The 19,671-nt window shown below is 39.2% G+C and overlaps 1 protein-coding gene across 6 annotated transcripts; it reads left to right on the forward strand.

The window, feature by feature from the left end:
* The first annotated feature begins 4,183 nt into the window (after positions 1 to 4,183).
* Positions 4,184 to 12,870, forward strand: LOC128599207 (heat shock factor protein 5-like). 6 transcript variants are annotated; one of them, XR_008384372.1, is made up of 9 exons: positions 4,184 to 4,320; positions 5,901 to 6,090; positions 6,232 to 6,349; positions 7,651 to 8,153; positions 8,693 to 8,968; positions 10,068 to 10,159; positions 10,363 to 10,500; positions 11,905 to 12,313; positions 12,495 to 12,870. XR_008384372.1 is itself a non-coding variant. In XM_053610688.1 (8 exons), exons 4-8 carry the CDS (start codon positions 7,676 to 7,678, stop codon positions 11,950 to 11,952), a joined length of 1,032 nt encoding a protein of 343 aa, XP_053466663.1. In that variant the 5' UTR covers positions 4,184 to 4,320; positions 5,901 to 6,090; positions 6,232 to 6,349; positions 7,651 to 7,675; the 3' UTR covers positions 11,953 to 12,870. The 6 variants fall into 6 exon arrangements, 4 of the variants coding, with proteins under 4 accessions (XP_053466663.1, XP_053466665.1, XP_053466666.1 ...); XR_008384371.1 differs by having other exon boundaries at positions 11,905 to 12,074; positions 12,186 to 12,870; XM_053610688.1 differs by having other exon boundaries at positions 11,905 to 12,870.
* The last annotated feature ends 6,801 nt before the right edge of the window (positions 12,871 to 19,671 follow it).

Raw genomic sequence — 19,671 nt, forward strand, 5'->3', positions numbered from 1 at the left:
TGACAAAATGGCTTAATAAATAAAATATTTTCTTTTTTAATGGCACCTTGGTGTATGTGCCTTGGTGGCTGTCAGTATACCTTGACAGACCGTTCAAGTGTAACCTTGTGTGGGAAACATTGCTAGTAGTTTTGTATGCTTACATGACATAAGTACATGAATCAAATTATTTCTTATGTTAATACTGAAAAGGTATTACAGTCTACAGATTACAATATAAACTCATTTACCAATAACCTGCTTTTAAATGTAGACTACCTGCTCAAAGCTGCCACCCTGCCTTACTCTCCTCAGCCTCACTGCTTTACCTGTCTAAAATATACAAGAGGAATGAAAGACAAACCATTAATATTTGATTACAAAACAAGGAAACATATAAATGGCCAACTCTTATTTTGAGAAAATAAAATCTGTTGTCTAAACATGGCACTTTGGCTATTATCTTGTATAGTATTTTTTTAGCACTTCCATAAATGGGCAAAACAGTAACGATTTAAGCCTTTAACAACATAACTGCATATGGTATTCACTCCCTAGATATGATAGCTTTATAAGATCCATGACTGAATCAGTTGGTTCATACGAGCATGTGACTGGCCAGCGTACACGTTGGAACTGGTGGTGTAGCCATTGCTTGAATTATCCAAAACAAATAGTTTGATTTTGTTGGCTTAGACTTTATTTTGTGTCATATTTACTTTTGCGTTGGTAGCCACCATTCTCTCATCAGCTGCCAACTCCCTTCGAGGGTTGTAATGAGCTTGGCAGGCAATGCAAATGTCATCAAGCAGAGGCCTGATTCTGAACAGCTTGTCATTTTCTGGAGTTCCCGTCTTTTTGTTATTTTCAACATCCTCCTCTGGATCACTGAGGTGCAAGTTCCAAATAAAGTCATTTATAAAAATAAATTTTTATAAGAAGTTTGTTTTACCTTGTGTCAGCTACAAAAATTTTGTCTTCTTCATAGTCTGGTAGTCTCCACACTCTTCAGGTCTGATGAAAAGTTTCCAAATTCATCATCTTCGAGTTGAGAACAAGCTCAGTGGCTTGGTGTTTATTCAATGTTCTCTACATTTTTGAAAATGGCAAAGATATTCCAATAAATGCAACAACTGTCCTTTGCCGGTTTAATGAAAACAAACATGAGAGTTTCATATTAAATCTGATTTATTATATTTCTGTTTCTACATGGTCTAGCAACAACAACAACAACAACAAAAGAAAGAAAACAATGGTAAGTAAAATCAGTTATTGGTTTTATGGCAGTTTGTAGACCAGCTTATGGTGCATTACTGCCACCTACTGAGCTTTATGAATTATAATTTAAATGTATAATATAAAAATGATTCAATAGTATATAACTCTAAAGAGCCTAAGAACTGAAAAGTGCTTTCCCGTACTATACTCATTCCTGAATTATGTAGGTACTTTAGTGTAAAACCATTATATCGCTTTTGTTCCAGTGTATCTTCATATCTTTGTGTGATATACTGTATGCTTCACAGTGAAATATTTATTGACCTACATCTTAAATTTACCTGAAGACCACCCTGACACTTCATGAAAGGGTTAAATACAATAAAAGTTCAATGTAAAAATAAAAGTTTTTAAATCGCATTTTGTTATCAATCAGAATTCCAGTAGCTGTTGATGAGTGGTTAGAAAGTACGTTTTAGCCAGTTTTTATTGTTTCTATTTTCCAGTGAGAGGCTGTTTGTGAGTAATAAAAAATAGCGTTTGAAACAATTTTGGACAATTTTGGATGTTTTCTCCCGCCTGAATCCCTGCCAGGTGAGTTCGGCGGACATTTTTTCGTTTGATCATTTTTAACAGTGAAAAACATTGTTTAAAAACAATTTTGGGTGTTTTCTCCTGCTTGAACCCCTACCCAGCGAGTTCAGTGGACATTTTTTCGTCAATCTGTTTCTTTCTCTGTTGGGATGTAACTGACAAGGACTCGTACAGTCAAACTCCAGTGGGGATCCTCTGCTTCAATCAGAAAGTCCTCAGCTAAACCCATTCAAAGTGAGCATCGTCTTGAAGGGAGTTTGGTGATGGATGAACTGGCCGACCTGCCTCAGGCCTTCTGTGTTCTTTTCGGACTGATTTATGCCCTGTACTTGAACTATCCTAAGTGTATGAAAAACAGTTTCCAATTTATTCAGCAGGTAATGCTCAACCTGGGAGTTAAGCTGCTCCCAAAATTCAATCTTTGAAAAATCAGCTAACTGTAAAATGGGCCTCCCAATTGTTCTACTACTGTTCCTCTAGCAAGTGGTTCATTTGTAATGTTGAAGTGCATCTTTTATGATATTGGCACTGATTTTGTGGTTTGATTCAATTCTTATTTGCAATGTTCCTATTTGATAGAAATTTGAAATTTATTTTATTTATATATACAGTGGTACAATACTGATGTCTAGTGAGCATTTCATGTGAATAGTCTCATTGGAAATATGTTTACTGAAACAAATATTGATGCATCCAATACTTATTTCCCTCACTCTGTGTGTATTGTATTATATTATATTATATTATATATTTTTTCAGCTACAATGCCAAACAGAGAAACTTTGCAACGTTGCACTTTTAGAATAACATGTTTATGGACAAGTTTCCTCACATCGATAGTTCAGAAGACCACATCTTTAGGAAGTAAAATTTGGCAAATAATTTCACAGAATTTTCTTGACTGTGTGTATTGTATTTTCAAATGAAAATATTTCAGTTTAAATAATTTTTTTTTTTTTTTACTTTTGGTATTTGCTTGCTTTTTTATGTAATTGAATGAATTTAAAATTTACTTAATTTAACTTAAGAAACTAAGCTGAGTAATTGGACAGAGCAATTGATATTACAAATGATTTTGAATTAAATCAACTTGGAATTTAGTGCAGTGAACTTAAAAATAATTGTTGGAAGGGCTGGAATGTTTAAGTTAAGTTCACTTAAGTTATCGAGTAAACATTACTTAATTTTTTTAAGGCAACCACTTTCCTCAAGTTTTTACGTACAATCAACTTATCTGGGTTTGCAGTGTGGTTCAAACAGCCTTCTCCGTAGTTCACTCGCATAAATGTGATATTAGGACCAACATATGAACACCCTGTACATACCATAGCATGTGTCACAGGATGTGCTTTGCTACATGTTTTTCCCATAAATAAATAAATAAATAAATGTATATATATATATATATATATATATATATATATATATATATATATATATATATATATATATATATATGTATATTTTACAGCTTCTGTAACTTTCAAAGTTTTAATCAATTTAACATGCTACATGTAATACTTCTCTCTCGATGTAATACACACATTTCTTATATCATTGACTATGTTTACATGGACAGCAGTAATCTAATTATTGACCTTACTCTGAGTAAGACAATATTGTGATTAAGGTGTTTACATGAGTCGCTTTTAGAAAACTCCTTTCATGTACCTGTTTTACATGTTACAGAACATACGATTAACAGCACATGTCATCACGTCACCACACCACGCCATCCGAGATCCCTCCAGAATTTCACGCATCAACATACAGCTGGTCTTCGTTATGGTACCGTATACAGTTTTGGCTGTTTTTATTTAAACTTTTTACGAACGCTTCAAGTGCAGTTAATTATTTGTCATGCTGTACGTGCAAATAGACGACTGCTTGAAGCCGTGGGCTGTGTCCCAAACCACGTACTTACCGTCTATATAGTAGCCGAGATACATGCATTTCTCCTACTACAGGCTTATAGTAGGCAAGTACGCGGTTTGGGACGTAGCCGTGCGCTCTTGTTTGCCGTAAAACGATTGAAGAGTGCAGTCTGTGTACATGTCCTGTTGCACAATGCAGTGAAAACTCTCACGTGATGTTAATAATGTGATTAAGGTGTGTACATGTCTGTAATACACATCGATAATGCGACTGAAACAGGAGTACTCCACATGTCTTAATTCAATTTGTGTTTACTTCAAGTATGACTTTAATCGGATTAAGGTAATTAAAAATTGCTGTTTACATGGTAGTTTCTTAATCAGAGTATTGTCTTAATCGGGTTAATAGTGGATTATTGTTGTCCATGTAAATGCACTGATTGACTCCCTTCCATACAGACAGCAATACACGATGACATCAATGACCTATGACATAAAATTCTAAATTCTATATTCTTGATGATTCCTACCAGTCAGTGGGGAGGCCATTGTTGTCCAGAAAACATGAAAAAATGCACACAGCCCAGCCAGGAGACGCCAAATTGTCATGGAAATTAGCAAGGAAACACTCGCAGACCTCTGAAGTCCTCTGAAGGTAAAAAAAGGTTTATTACAGAATGATGGTTAATACAAGATAGAATAAAGCAGTATAGAATAATGAGAGCGCTCTGAAGCGCTTTTGCTGAACCACTACTATAGATATGAAACGCAGAGCATGACACACTTCTGTGTACCAGTAGGAAGCGGTTTGAGGCAGTTCAAACAGGCTTTGTTTCTGGGTCTTAGAAGATGTGCAGACGAACCTTGAACAGAAGAACATGTTTGTGTCTCTGTATAGCAGATAAACATTCTGATACCGATCTAAGTGACATGACATGGCCTTCTTAGGCGTTATCCTCTGATGAGAATGAAACAGAACAAGAACAAATCTATTAAAAAAGTAAAAATGAATAATTTCCCTCACAGGTGTACCCCGCCTTGTGCCCGATGCTCCAGGTTTCCCGACACCCAGTAGTATAAGCTGTATAGAAAATGGATGGATATACATTTTATATTTCTCAATCAATCATTACAGTCTGTTATGAACTTGGGAATTTCTGTAATATCCACTGAAAAGTTAAAAGTGTACAGCACAGCATTGTTTTGTCATAGGTTGATATAATCATACCTGAGTGATGAGCCTACATACATAAACCTCAAAAGAAAAACAGACTGCAATTCAATCAAAATTTTCCAGATTATGGGTTTACCATATTGTAGTGTTACAACCTGGGACCTGGAACTGACTTTTATATTAAATACAAGTGATCAATACACACTAAAATAAGATGTAATACAACAAAAACACAATTTGCTAAAATTATTTACAAAACAACAACAAAAACATTACAGTTATTATTTTATCAGTATTCATCCCTGTTGCTGTAAAAGCCCTAAATTCATTGGAGAGACACAAGGCCACAGCTTCACATTTTTGGATTGCTAATGAAGAGTTATATATTAGCACATTTTGTCATAATTTATGGCCTAAAGCTTTTTTTTTTCCTGCTAGAGGAATAACAGAGACCCCGCGGGCGGTATGTTTGGCACTGCTGACCTAAACGTTCACCATTTCTCCTACAAAACATGCCGAATAGCATCGTCACTATTTTCTGATGCACGTTAATACGCACCTGGACTTTACTTTGGGATTGAAGAACGTCACAGGCACGGGTTATTCTGATTGTATAACTCCACACAAGCTCATTGAATATTCATGAATTTGTCCGGCGCCTCCACCTAACCAGTCTCCTGAATTTAAATGCTTGAGGCTGGTGCATGCACGTAACGGTTCCTGACCAGTTTTAATGGCTCTGAGAAGCGATAAGGGAACAGAGAATTATTAAAAGGAACCACATAGCAGGTGTATGTGCTCATATATAAGAAATATTTCACACGTGATCATGTAGCTCTTAGAAATTACTCTGGGTCTGTTTTTGTTTGAATATTTAGGCTACGGCAAAGTTGCTTGACAACTCTAACGGTCAATTTTGATAACATGAATGCTATAGCTTGTTATTGTTAGTGATTTTCAGCTGTTACTGAAGATGAATGTGTTATGTGTTAGCTAGCCACCTACTATCTAGTTAGTGCTTGAGAGTAATTGTTACATTCAGTCTCCTTTTTTTCACCCAGCTGGCTACAAATCTTTTTCGCTGGTATGGAAATCGATGAAACAACTTTTGTCACCTTGATCAACCCCACTGTCGGTATATATCTTAGTTTTGAAGCTGTGATCTAAGAAACACCAATATCTCTGCCATCGCAGAGGTGAAATTCCTGGAACTTCTTATAAGAAACCGCTCCATGTAATACTTCTCTCAATGTAATACACGCATTTCTTATATCATTGAGTCCCTTCCATACAGACAGCAATACACTATGACAGCAATACACTATGACAGCAATACACTGACACAAAATTCTAATTCTAAATTCTAAATTCTTGATGATTCCTACCATTTAGTGTGGAGGCCACTGTTGTCCAGAAAACCTGAGAAGACGCACGCAGCCCAGCCAGGAGACGCCAAATTGTTGTGGAAATTAGCAAGGAAACACTCGCAGACCTCTGAAGTCCTCTGAAGGTAAAAAAAGGTGTATTACAGAAAGATGGTTAATACAGGATAGATTAAAGCAGGATAGAATAATGAGAGCATTCTGAAGTGGTTGTGCTGAACCACTACTATAGATATGAAACGCAGAGCATGGCACACTTTTGTGTACCGATAAGAAGCGGTTTGAGGCAGTTCAAACAGGCTTTGTTTCAGGGTCTTAGAAGATGTGCAGACGAACCTTGAACGGAAGAACATATTTGTGTCTCTGTATAGCAGATAAACATTCTGTACTGATCTAAGTGACATGACATGGCCTTCTTAGACGTTATCCTCTGTTGAGAATGAAACAGAACAACAACAAATCTATTACAAAGTAAAAATGAATAATTTCCCTCACAGGTGTACCCCGCCTTGTGCCCGATGCTCCAGGTTTCCCAACACCCAGTAGTATAAGCGGTACAGAAAATGGATGGATATACATTTTATATTTCTCAATCAATCATTACAGTCTGTTATGAACTTGGGAATTTCTGTAATATCCACTGAAAAGTTAAAAGTGTACGGCACAGCATTGTTTTGTCATAGGTTGATATAATCATACCTGAGTGATGAGCCTACATACATAAACCTCAAAAGAAAAACAGACTGCAATTCAATCAAAATTTTCCAGATTATGGGTTTACCATATTATAGTGTTAAATCCTGGAACCTGGAACTGACTTTTACATTAAAGTATGTTTGCCACTGCTGACCTAAACGTTCACCGTTTCTCCTATAAAACATGGCGAATAGCGTCGTCACTATTTTCTGATGCACGTTAATACGCACCAGGACTTTACTTTGGGATTGAACGAAGTCACAGGCACAGGTTACTCTGATTGTATAAATCCACACAAGCTCATTGAATATTCATGAATTTGTCCGGCGCCTCCACCTGCCCAGTCTCCAGAATTTAAATGCTTGAGGCTGGTGCATGCGCGTAACGGTTCCTGACCAGTTTTAACGGCTTTGAGAAGCGATAAGGGAACAGAGAACTCCAAAAAGGAACCACATAGCAGGTGTATGTGCTCATATATAAGAAATATTTCACACGTGATCATGTAGCTCTTAGAAATTACTCTGGGTCTGTTTTTGTTTGAATATTTAGGCTACGGCCAGGTTGCTTGACAACTCTAACGGTCAATTTTGATAACATTAATGCTATAGCTTGTTATTGTTAGTGATTTTCAGCTGTTACTGAAGATGAATGTGTTATGTGTTAGCTAGCCACCTACTATCTAGTTAGTGCTTGAGAGTAATTGTTACATTCAGTCTCCTTTTTTTTCACCCAGCTGGCTACAAATCTTTTTAGCTGGTATGGAAATCAATGAAACAACTTTGGTCAGCTTGATCAACCCCATCTACTTCCCTGGCAAGTTGTGGTGTTTGGTGAACGATCCTCAGATTCGCTCAATCTGTTGGGACGCCACCGGGGAAGGAATACTCATCCATCAGCTACCCTTCGAAGCTGAAGTGCTATTGTCCCAACCCAGGCAGGTGACCGAGTATTTCAGAACGACGGACTTCATCAGTTTCGTTCGCCAGCTGAACCTGTATGGCTTCAGAAAAAAACGCACAGACCGTGATGTCTCAGACAAGCATCCCAACATCTCATCCATTAAGGCCCAACTGCACCACTTTTACAACCCGTACTTCAAACGGGATAAGCCTGAGCTTCTACTCAAACTAAAGCGACTCACGCGTCTCAACAAGGCCAAGCTTGCCGGGATAGAGGTGACCAACAGGAAATCAAAACGTTGCCATCATGTGATGCAGGAAACCTCTGCCTTAACAGGTTGGTAGTGTTTCAACAAGCAGATAAAAAGATTAGACAGAATATATTCATTCATTCATTTCAGTAACAACTTTAACCTAGTCAAGTTCATTATGGATCCAGGGCCTATAGTGAGAAAACTGGGCATCCTGAATGGGACGCCAGTCCATTGCAAAGCACCGTGCGCACACACACATTCACACACTCGTTCACACATAGTGCCAATTTACCATAAACACTCCACTTATAACCTGGAACCTGGAAGAAACCCACCTCAACCCTAGTCCACAGGTTTCTCCGCCACTGTGCGAATTATTTAAATCTGGAAACATTTTAGCCCATGTCCTTTGAAAGACTGGATAGAGAAATCCATTAGCCTTAAAAAAAAAAAAAAAAGATTATGCATATATAGGAATGTGTAGAAAAAAGAGACAATAGACAAATATAATGAGAAAGGGTAAGTCATTTTGCTAGTACAGTGCCAGCTAGATAACTTTGTGGCCTCGGTCATCATCTGTAGTGTTAGTTTATTAATACTTGACTTGTCTCTATCTGTTCAGGTTCAGTCTTGCTTGGACATCAGGGAACCCCTTACCACCATCCCTGTAATGGCCCTCAGCAGGAGAAGGACTGTGACAGAACGTCCAAATCTTCCCAAGCATTTGTAGTGGGCCATGTTGATCCTTCTCCAGTTACTTTAAACACTAACAATGTTGTGCCGGTCCCTGTGTCCCACCACTTCCCAGTGGACTCGCCGAGTGCACATCCCTCCAGCGTCATGCACATGCAGCAGGGCGTCATGCCTCATCACTCACAGCATGGGTTTTACACACCAGGTGATGATGATTTAATACATTTTGTCCCCTTTATAACAGTTGTGAGCTCAGCCTTAATTAGTATAAGCATTCGATTTGCACGCTACTTTAGTAAATACAGTAGTAAAGTGCGTTATTCTGATGTGTAGTTTAATTGTATGCAATTTAGGATGGAGCCCAGTCCATTGTTTCACAATTTCAGTGTTGGTGTTTCAGTCTATCTATATATCTATCTGTCTATCTGTCTATCTATCTATCTTTTGTCCCAAATATCCATTTTTAATAGATAAAAATTAAGATAACCGATATCAGTCAATATAATTCTATGTTTTGATATTAAACCTTCAGTGCATAATTCAGATATTCAGAGTCTTCTAATGAGTCTTTCTAACAACTGTTATATGTTTAATACCAGAACAACGTAGTTCTAAAGTTAGAATAGAAAATAAATGCTGTAAAAAAAAAAAAAAAAAAAGCACACATGCTGGATTTAAATATCTATTAACAGCTAATAATATCTATCTAACAACTAATATTTTACTTGAATGTGTCCCCTTTCACCAGCTCAAACTTCTCAGCATTAAATTAAAAAGGGCTGTGGGAGTGTACAGGAGTGGGGTATCAACACCATTACAGTCCATTTTCAGAACATGATTGTCCTTCATGTCATTAGTCTGTACCTATAAGCAGGAAGTCCCACAATGCCATGCATAAACTCATTTTTAACATTAATTGAGTGATTATTACCCTGTGGTGCTTGGCAATGTGGTGGACTTTAAAAAAATATATATATATATATTCTGTTGCTTTATGCAGCAGATGCAGGCACAGCTTAATGCATTGTTGTTGTTTTAGTGTAGCTTATTCATGGTTTATCATTTTACATATCTTCCAGGTTATTTGTACAAGTCAGGAATAAAACAAATTGACTTTTTCACCATTAAATATTGACATTTCAACATGTTATTTAATACAGTAGACAAAGAATGAACAAAAACTGTGTGCAGAGGGGCTGCAGGAGCTGTAATATCGTTCCTGAATAATCTATCTTAGTGATGTGTTGTTTATGTCTTACCAAGAAATGAATCGTTTATTAATCTTCAATGTTTCCCACCCCCAGTGAATCAGTGCCGTAGCCCAGACTTCTTGGATTCAAAAGTGCCAAGCTTTCAACAACCAGCTGCTTCCTACTCTCCTTGTGGCTATTACCCTGTGAGAACTGAGAACCCTTTTTAAGTTTATGTACTGTTCTGATCACTAAAAATGGCTAGTGTCGTTATTTTAGCCAGTGTAGGCATGTTAAGGTTTGATGGTACATGTTGCTGTATGAAGGGAATGCTGGGAGGTCAAACAGTTAAAAGTAAAACCTTGATGTGTAAATAATATTAATATGAATTTTCCCACTCATTCCTCAGGACTACTCAGTCGGATACGCTCATCCGATTGATGAGGATCCATACTGGAAAGCAGGTGATATTCCAGAGTCCAGGACGAGTGACATGAAAGAGAAAGAGGAGCTGGACGATAATTTAAAACTGGTGGAAGAATTACAGGTCAGATTAGATAATTTCCCATCAATAACAGCCCCGAGTGTGTATCTGTGCTTACAGTGTAGTCAGAGCTGCCGTAGTACCATAAGCTCCAATAGTCTGAATCCAGGACCAACAACTGTTTATACAGTTCAAGAACATACAGTGGCCTCCATTAATATTGGCACCCTTGGTAAATATGAGCAAAGATAGCTGTGAAAATTTTCTTTATTGTTTAACCTTTTGATCTTTTGTTCAGCCTTCTTTGCTTATGTTTACCAAGGGTGCCAATATTAGTGGAGGGCACTGTATGTGGTTTAAATCTCACATTCTCATATCAGACTCATCAGAAATCATACCAAATGCTAACATGTAGCATTTCTACCACACACTGTTAAGTCTTGTTGTTTTTTAATACTCAACTGTAGTGATGCACCAAAATCTTTGGACAGTTAATCAGGATTTTTTCATTTCTTAACCTGTTTATTTGCATAATTTATGCAATTTTGATTTGACTTTCAGGAAAACTGAATTAGGTACGGAAAAACACTGACACCATAGTGTAACCATAAAATGTTTGCGGTGTAAATCTGTGTAGCCACCATTGTTAATCCATATTATTCATTATATTCATTCCATTCCATGTTTTAAAATAATCAGCACATGACTGAATAAAACTGTTTTTTTTTTGTCAGGAATTTGCAATCAGAAGTTTATAGACTTGTTTGTGACGTAATGGATATGAGTTTATGGGTGCATCTCAATCAGCTCCATAGTTCAGTAGTCAGGACACTGATCAGGGAGTGGACGATTTGAAGGGCTGTCTCACTTGCGAAATCCTACCAGTGTGCACTGGGATGTTTGCTCCCTAAAAATCCCACAATGCACCACGAAAACCAAGGAGCATAGATGTTCACTATTTTCCCTTACTGAAAATGACACCATGTTTTCAGAAGCCTCTCAGATCGAACAATGTGGCGGACGAACGCTGTTGTTGTAGCTCTCAAATGATTACTTACGTTAGTGATTTTTAACTTTATTTAACGTTCTATATATTTTTTATTTGAGTCTAATGACTTTAATGATTTTTTAAAAATCTACTAACTAGTCTACGATCCTACTTGAAGTACCATGACAGACAAATTAATATGACATGTAATGTTAGAAAGATGTCCGTCCTGCATGTTGTGGTTAAGTGCCAGTGGTGATGTTTTACAACGCGAGTACGTAGTCATGTTACCGGAAATTGAGTCATCAGTGTCCTAATGTGTAGTGAGTCAGGGTCTTTACCAGTGCCCGAGCTCATGTACACCGTATACTGATTCACCACCTAGGGATCTAGGGAGCTGATTGAGACGCACCCTACTGTATGTTTTGTGTAATGTGAAACATTCATTTTGGTGATTTCTATATATTTTATTTATTCAGGCTGATGTTGAGTTCTGGAAGTTGCTGCAGCAATCAATCACCTGTTAAGACAGCTTGACTAGGGAGCACATTTTATTTCGAGTGTAATGACTGGAAATGTTGCCTTTAATCCTTTTCCTGACAATGTTTCACATGACAGCAACATGAGTTTTATTATTATCGCTTTCCAGGTATATTCCTTTGATACGATATAACAGGAAATAGGTAATCCTTAATGATCAATAAATTTCACAATTATTTCAGTATTCTATTGAAACATCATTTTTTTCTCAAAAAAACAGCATTTTTTCTTAAACGAAGCAAATGCAATAAACAATGTGTTACGGAGCGTAGACGGACATAAGCGCAGGCAAGCGGAGAGATGACGTGAGACTGAGCACGAAATGAGAATCGAGTCGGGATAGAGCAGGTAAGCTAGGTATCAGGGGCGTAGGCAAAAGCGTAGTGAAAGACGAGCGTTAAGTCGAGCACCAGGGAAAACACTTCTAGGAAAGTCGGCTTGGTAAACAAACAGGGACAAGGCTGCTGAGCGGTTACTTCGCAAGCGGCTAATGCTAGGGAGGCCCTTATATAACCTTAGGTGTCTGCAGGTGTTCGTAATCAGAACTCCGGCGAACTCGAGCACGGGTATGGCTGGGAAGTGTTGTCCTCCTCCACCAAGTCCCTGGTCGGCACTACACGTTGTGAGCTGCCGCGCTGATTTCGCCATGTCGTAACACAATGTACAACTTCAAAATTATTAAAATGTCTAGAAATAGGTTTATAAATCTTATTTATTACTTACAGTATTACATTTTTAAAAATGTTTTCTTTGTTCTCTTATAATGCACAATATCTTTTTACAGCTACTGTTTTCTCTGTTCTTTTATTTGCTGATGTGTAAAGCACTTTGACCACTGTTTAATAGTTTATTAAAGTGTTTGACATATAATTATAAATGATTAAATGTCTGTTTGTATGAATTTAGCACTTGTGCATGTCTTTTATTTAAGAAAACTTAAACAAAATGCTTGATGTATTTATTATACTTATTCGATTTAAATATTATTTTTAGCTGTAGTTTGATTCAATAACATAGTAATATTTTTAAGGCAAACTTAAATATTTTAAAAATAAACGCTTACAAAGTGCTGATGCTGTTATAGAAAATTAATCAACACCTTCTGACCAATCAGATTCAAGAACTGAACAGTGCTATGGTATAATAAGTGACCATACTAAATATTATATATATATAATATATATATATATATATATATATATATATATATATATATATATATATAATATATATATATATATATATATATATATATATAAAATATATATATATATATATATATATATATAATATATATATATATATAAAATATATATATATATATAAAAAAAATATATATATATATATATATATATATAAAACTTAGTAATAATATTGACTATATACAACTTAATAATAATAAAAATAATAATAATAACAAAACAATAACAACTAAGATCTTATTGTAACGAAACAGGACAGTGGGCAGGAAGTAAGCGCAGGAGCGCTGTCTTTATTCATAAACAAACAAAAACCAAACACAGGGAGCGCGGTCTATACGGGACTAGTGAATAAACATGAAACTAGAATCGAGGCAGGAAACGGGACATAACAACAAAGACCGCTTAGCATGCTAAACCTAGATGCTACACCCTCAATACTGGTGACTCTCACTCTCAAGTATCTAGCTACAAATAATATCACGCGATGTGTGCATCCACCAGAGGGGTTTAAATACCCAACATAATTAATACTAAACATGGACACCTGGGGCAAATTAACGACAAACTCAAACATGAAGCGAACAAACCAAAACAAACGTCACGTGTCCACTTCACCCAGTTCAGTCTCTAGTAAGCAGCGCCACAGTGCCATCTGCTGGCCGTGGTGTAACATTACCCCCCTCCAAAGGCGCTCCTCCCGGAGCACCAACAACCCCCCTCCAACGGGGGTCCTGGGCCCCTGGGAAAGCTGTGTCGAGCTGACACAGAAAACGAGGCGGCCTCCGCCGGGCAGCAGACTGGCGGAGCACCACCCCCGGCGGCACGAGAATGCTGGGCGCCGCCCCTGACGGCACTGGAACGCTGGGCGAAGTCTTCAGCAAGGCTGGAAGGCTGGGCGGAGTCCCCAGTGGGGCTGGAACTTGGAGGGACTGGAAGTGGACTGGAACTTGGAGGGACTGGAACTGGACTGGAGCTCAGGACAGCCTCCTCGGCCGGACTTGGCAGCGGGACGGCCTCCTCGACCGCTGAGCTGGACAGCGGGACGGCCTCTTTGGCCGGGCTGGACAGCGGGACGACCTCCTCAGCCGGGCTGGACAACGGGACGGCTTCTTTGGGGGGCAGGAGCTCCACAGCCGAGACCTCGCCGTAGGCCTCCAGCTGAAGCTCCGAGGTCGCCGGGTTGACCTCCGGGGGGAGCTCCACAGCCGAGACCTCGCTGTTGGCCTCTGGCTGGAGCTCCGCTGTCCCCATTGCCCCCCCCCCATGCTATATATATATATATATATATAAGCAAAATGCTGAGATTCACTGTTCATTTAATTCTGCCTCACTAAATAACATCAAAATTCTAATTCATATTTTTCGGCCAAAAATAAACTTGTGCCCCCTCCAGTGTACAAACAGCAAAATTGCAATGTTCTAAAGGTCAAATACATGACATCCAATCAAATTATCCTGTCTTTCACGGTCAAAACTGCATCCACTCACAGTCATGCGTCAGTGCGCATCTTACCGCATGTCATTTATCGCCAGCACACGGCTATGTGATGAAGTTAAGTAATAGCTCGTAACATTAAAATGGAGATGTGGCTACAAAGATATCGGCCCACAACCACAGTGCTCTGACAGCAGTGGCCCAGGTCCCTCTAACACCGCATCCGTAGCAAGCGTAAGTGTACCCAGTGCTACTAGCCAAGTTCATGCTGATACAGACAGCAGTGTATCCGAAGTTGAAACGCCACCTCTTCTTCACCAGTAATCCGCAGAAGAACCATCAAAGAGGCGCAAATATGATGAAAAAATTTATTTCTTTGGCCTTTACATACGCTGGCAGTGAAGAAAATCCCCAGCCACAGTGTGTATATGTGCAAAAATACTCTCTCATAACTGCATGAAACCAGCATTTCTGCGCAGACATTTAGAAAGAAAGCATGCTACTTACTTTTTGCTAAATAAACCTCGAGAGTTTTTTGAAAGACATTTAAGACAACTGAGGAGTAATAAGGCTTTTATAACAGCGTAGGAAAACCTAAATAGGAATGGTCTGGAAGCATCTGACATGGGGAGTTGCAGAGTGGCTAAGACGGGCAAACCCCATACTATTGTGGAGGACTTCATTCTTCCTGCTGCGGCTGATATAGCTGGTGTAATGCTTGGGGAAATGGCTAAAAGAAAAAAAACTATACACAGGATGCCACTGTCAGACAACACAGTTTGAGAGAGGGGGGTACGAAAAAGGATATTAAAACACCTGGGGTGGGTACGCCACTGTAAAAGGTTTGCGAACCACTAACTTAAAGTATTCATCTTTTTGACTTAAAAAATTATTTGTTCTCTTATAATGCACTATATAGTTTTAAATCTACTATTTTTCTCTTTTCTTTTATTTGCTCGTTTGTAAATCACTTTGAATTGCCAATGTGTATGAATTGTGTAAATAAATTTGCCTTGTCTTTTTTAGTTGAATAACAACAACAGCAGTAACAACAACAGCAGCAGCAGCAGCAAGAACAACTACAACAGCTGCAACAACAACAGTAACAACAATAGCAGCAACAACAACAGCAACAACAACAATAGTAGCAACAACAACAGCAGCAACAACAACAGTAACAACAACAATAGTAGCAACAACAACAGCAACAACAACAATATCAACAACAACAGCAGCAACAACAGCAGAAACAACAACAATAGCAACAACAACAGCAACAATGACAACACAGCAGCAGCAACAACAGCAGCAGCATCAACAATAGCAACAACAATAATAATATCATGATGAAAAATATCACACATTTACTATGTTGTTGTGTTTTCAGATATGGGAAGTCTTCATGAAGGTTTCTCTTTAACATGGCAAGCTGCATTTCTTAGTCGTAATAACTTAAAGAGACAGAAACAAGAGAGGCTACTACTACTATAATGTAAGTGAAATAACATTTATATAAAATGTAATTGTTATAATTATAATAATATAATAAATGTAAATGTTACAGGAAATAACTTGTCTTATGGATTTTCTACACCATTAAATATAACTATAAACAAATTTTCCTTTATTTAATAAAAAAAGTGGAATAGTTGCTGTGATGTAAAAGGAATAAAACACTTCAGGGCGTGCTGTTATATATTATAAAAGAATCAACTTCCGGGCATCATACCACCCCGACGTTGATTATTTTCCTATGACAGCACGCCCCATCGTGTATTTATTACAGGCCACATAGAAACCACACGCTTTTATTTGAAAGGTGCACCGGCGTGTTTTTGGGTAGCAACCAGAAGCATCAGCAACAAGACACACGACTTTAATGTAAGTTCTCTAAACCTTGTGAAAGCCATAAAACTGATACAAAACCCACACCGTGTTCTCCCTGGAAACAGACACTGTTTATAAAGGAAATGCTGCAGCTAATATTTTTCGCTAGTACATATTATTTTCTGTTTTTAGATACTTTAGATATTTCTAAATATAAGTTTAGATATAATTAGTGGTATGTTTAAAATGAGGAAAGTTAGTCTGTGAGGAATATCGCATAAACGCTAAATTTAATTCTGTTTGTTTGTGTAAAGTGTGTGTGTGCATGCGCGTGTGTGCGCAGACCACAGACAACAGCAGGGGACGCATTAGCCACTGTCGCTAGCTACTTGAGTACGTCAACACATCCGCCATATTGGGAGGGATTCAAGATTCTATTATAGCTCAACACAAATCTATAGAAAGGTGTTTGTAGACCCTGATAAAACTGTCATTCACTCAATTAAGGTTGATTTCCCCCTCCGTTTCCCCTCAACCCAAAAGGCATTTGTTAAAGACGTAATACTGCTGATATTTTGGAAATTTGTAAAGTGGAAATCAGGCTAAATTGAGAGAAAAGTTCCTAAACTTCGATTATAACCTGGCAATCTTTACAAGTGTTTTACTCCTATTGATGTTTAAATGACCTGTAAAAAGGAACTATAGTAGCAGATAATATGTATAATATTTCTCAATGCATATAACAATGATTGATTATACTATATGGCTCCATTGTGTGAGTAGTGGCAGCTATGAATGTGCAGTTTTGGTTCACACAGGTCTGAAACATTGGTATTGGATTTGACCTATTTTCCAATCTGATCCACTGACATTTCACACAGTGAACATGCTCTGTCGGTAAGCAGCGCACCCCGATTGTTTTTCATCCCCATGATTTAGTCCGTGAATTGACTTAATTATTGGCTATAGTGCATCGCAGTGCATAGTTATCATAGAGGGAGAATTTCCCAATATTGCTATTGTTTAATTCTCATAATTGACTCTTTGTGGTAGGAGAGGCTACACACCGCACCCTGAAGGAGGGTGATCAAAACAGGTGATTGTTTTTCGTTTAGTTTGTGGATTTCTTTAATTATTTGCAGAGATACGGAAAAGTGTATATATTTCTCTCTTCATGCTCAATTACCACCTGGCAAAGTGGTCACATGCAGAAAACCTCGTGGATAGTAATTACTGTTGGTACCCATGTTTATGACATGTATTGATTGCCTGGCCCCTCTGAAACTAGTGGATGGCCATGAGAGATGCCCCTCTTGCCTGGGGGTTGAACAATTAAGAGAGGGATTGACTGAGATAACATGCATGAACTGCAGCTCCATGAGATTAGCAGCAGGGTTGTATCAACCCTGTCACAGGACTACTACATTCAATTCAGACGCCGACCGCCGAGGTTCCAGGGAGTCAAAATGACCTTAGTCAAGGACCCAAACAAAGCTCTGGCCCTATGCCAGGAAGTCTGGGCTCTCCTGAAGAAGAGGGCCATCGAGCAATTAGATAGTGCTTTACAGAACAGTGGATTCTACTCCACTTATTTTATCATCGCAAAGAAAGAAGGCGGATTTCACCCCATACTGGATTTAAGACCTCTGATCACACACCTCAAGGTTTTCAAGTTCCCCATGTTACATACAGTGGATGGGCTGCAAGGCATCAGGCAGAACGATTGGTTTACAACCATCGGCCTGAAAGATGCATATTTTCACGCTCCAATCGTGCCCCAGCACAGGCAATTCCTCCATTTCGCCTTTGAGGGAAGGGCTTACCAGTTGTGTGCTCCCGCTCGAGACTTCACTGGTGTCAAGTGTCTTCACCAGGTGTGTAGCAGTGGTACTGTCTCCATTACAGGCCAGGGGGATTAGAATTTTTCCATACCTGGACGACTGGTTGATCTGTTCCCAGTCAAGGGTAGATGCCCTCAGAGAGTCAGCATTGCTGGTGTCCCATGTTACCAAGCTAGGGCTTACAGCGAATTATGGAAAGATCTCTCTGATGCCCAGTCAGCGAAGACTGTTTATTGGCATCCAGTTGGACTCCTGGTTGACGATGGCTACCCCCTCTCAATGGCGAGTCAACAACATCCTCCAGCTCATCAGTCATTTCAGAAGAGGCAGGGCTCCAGTCCTCTAAGACAGCTAGGTATTCTCACAGCAGCGTCATCGGTAGTCCCTTTGAGCCTTCTATTATTACGGCCTCTCCAGATCTGGCTGAACAACCTCGGCTTGCATCCCACTCAACACAGGCACAAGCTGGACAGAGTCACTGTCAGTTGCCTAAGGTGCCTATGCCCATGGAGGATGAGAGCATATTTTAGGACAGGATGTCGTTGACAGTGAGGTGAAAAGGTCCACCTCTGCCCTGCCATATCTGTTCCACATCGCTTGCACTAATTCGGGGTGCAGCTTCCATTCGCCAGGGGGTTCCCTTAGGCTGGCACAGTCACCACCCTGGTGAATGGAAGCTGCACCCCAAATTAGTGCAAGCGATGTGGCACAGATATGGCAGGGCAGAGGTGGACCTATTCACCTCACTGTCAACGACACCCCGTCCCCTTTGGTTTTCAAGGGGGGAACCAACAAACCCATTGGGCCAAGATGTGCTAGCCCATGCATGGCCAAATCGACTGCTGTATGCTTTCTCTCCACTACCATTGATACTGCCCTCCCTAGACAGGATCCTCAGGGGCAGTCACAAGGTGCTACGAGTAGCCCCCAAATGGCCAGGGAGGATGTGGTTCCAACTATTACACAGATTACTGTACAGGGAGCCTTGGTGCCTCCCTGTGAGGAGGGATCTCCTATAACAGCTGGAGGGTTGAATCTGGCACCCAAACCCATCCCGGGTGCAAATTTGGATCTGGCCTCTGAAGGGCCAGAACCATTACTAAGGCTGTGTGATCCAGCAGTTGTTCAGACCATCCACAACTCCCGTGCACCTTCCACCAATGCGTTGTATGCTAACAGATGGAAGCTCTTTTCTGAGTGGTGCCAGGCACAAAATCAGGAACTAACACACTGTCCCATAGCGGTAATCCTCAGCTTTCTCCAGTCCCGTCTTGATGAAGGCCTTGCAGCCTCGACCATCAAGGTGTACATAGCTGCCATCTCAGCCATGCATAATAGAGTAGATGGCATGACGATTGGGTCCCACACCCTTGTGACATGCTTCCTTAAAGGTGCTCAACA

The sequence above is a fragment of the Ictalurus furcatus genome, chromosome 22 (assembly GCF_023375685.1).
Source record: "Ictalurus furcatus strain D&B chromosome 22, Billie_1.0, whole genome shotgun sequence".
Classification (NCBI taxonomy): domain Eukaryota; kingdom Metazoa; phylum Chordata; class Actinopteri; order Siluriformes; family Ictaluridae; genus Ictalurus; species Ictalurus furcatus.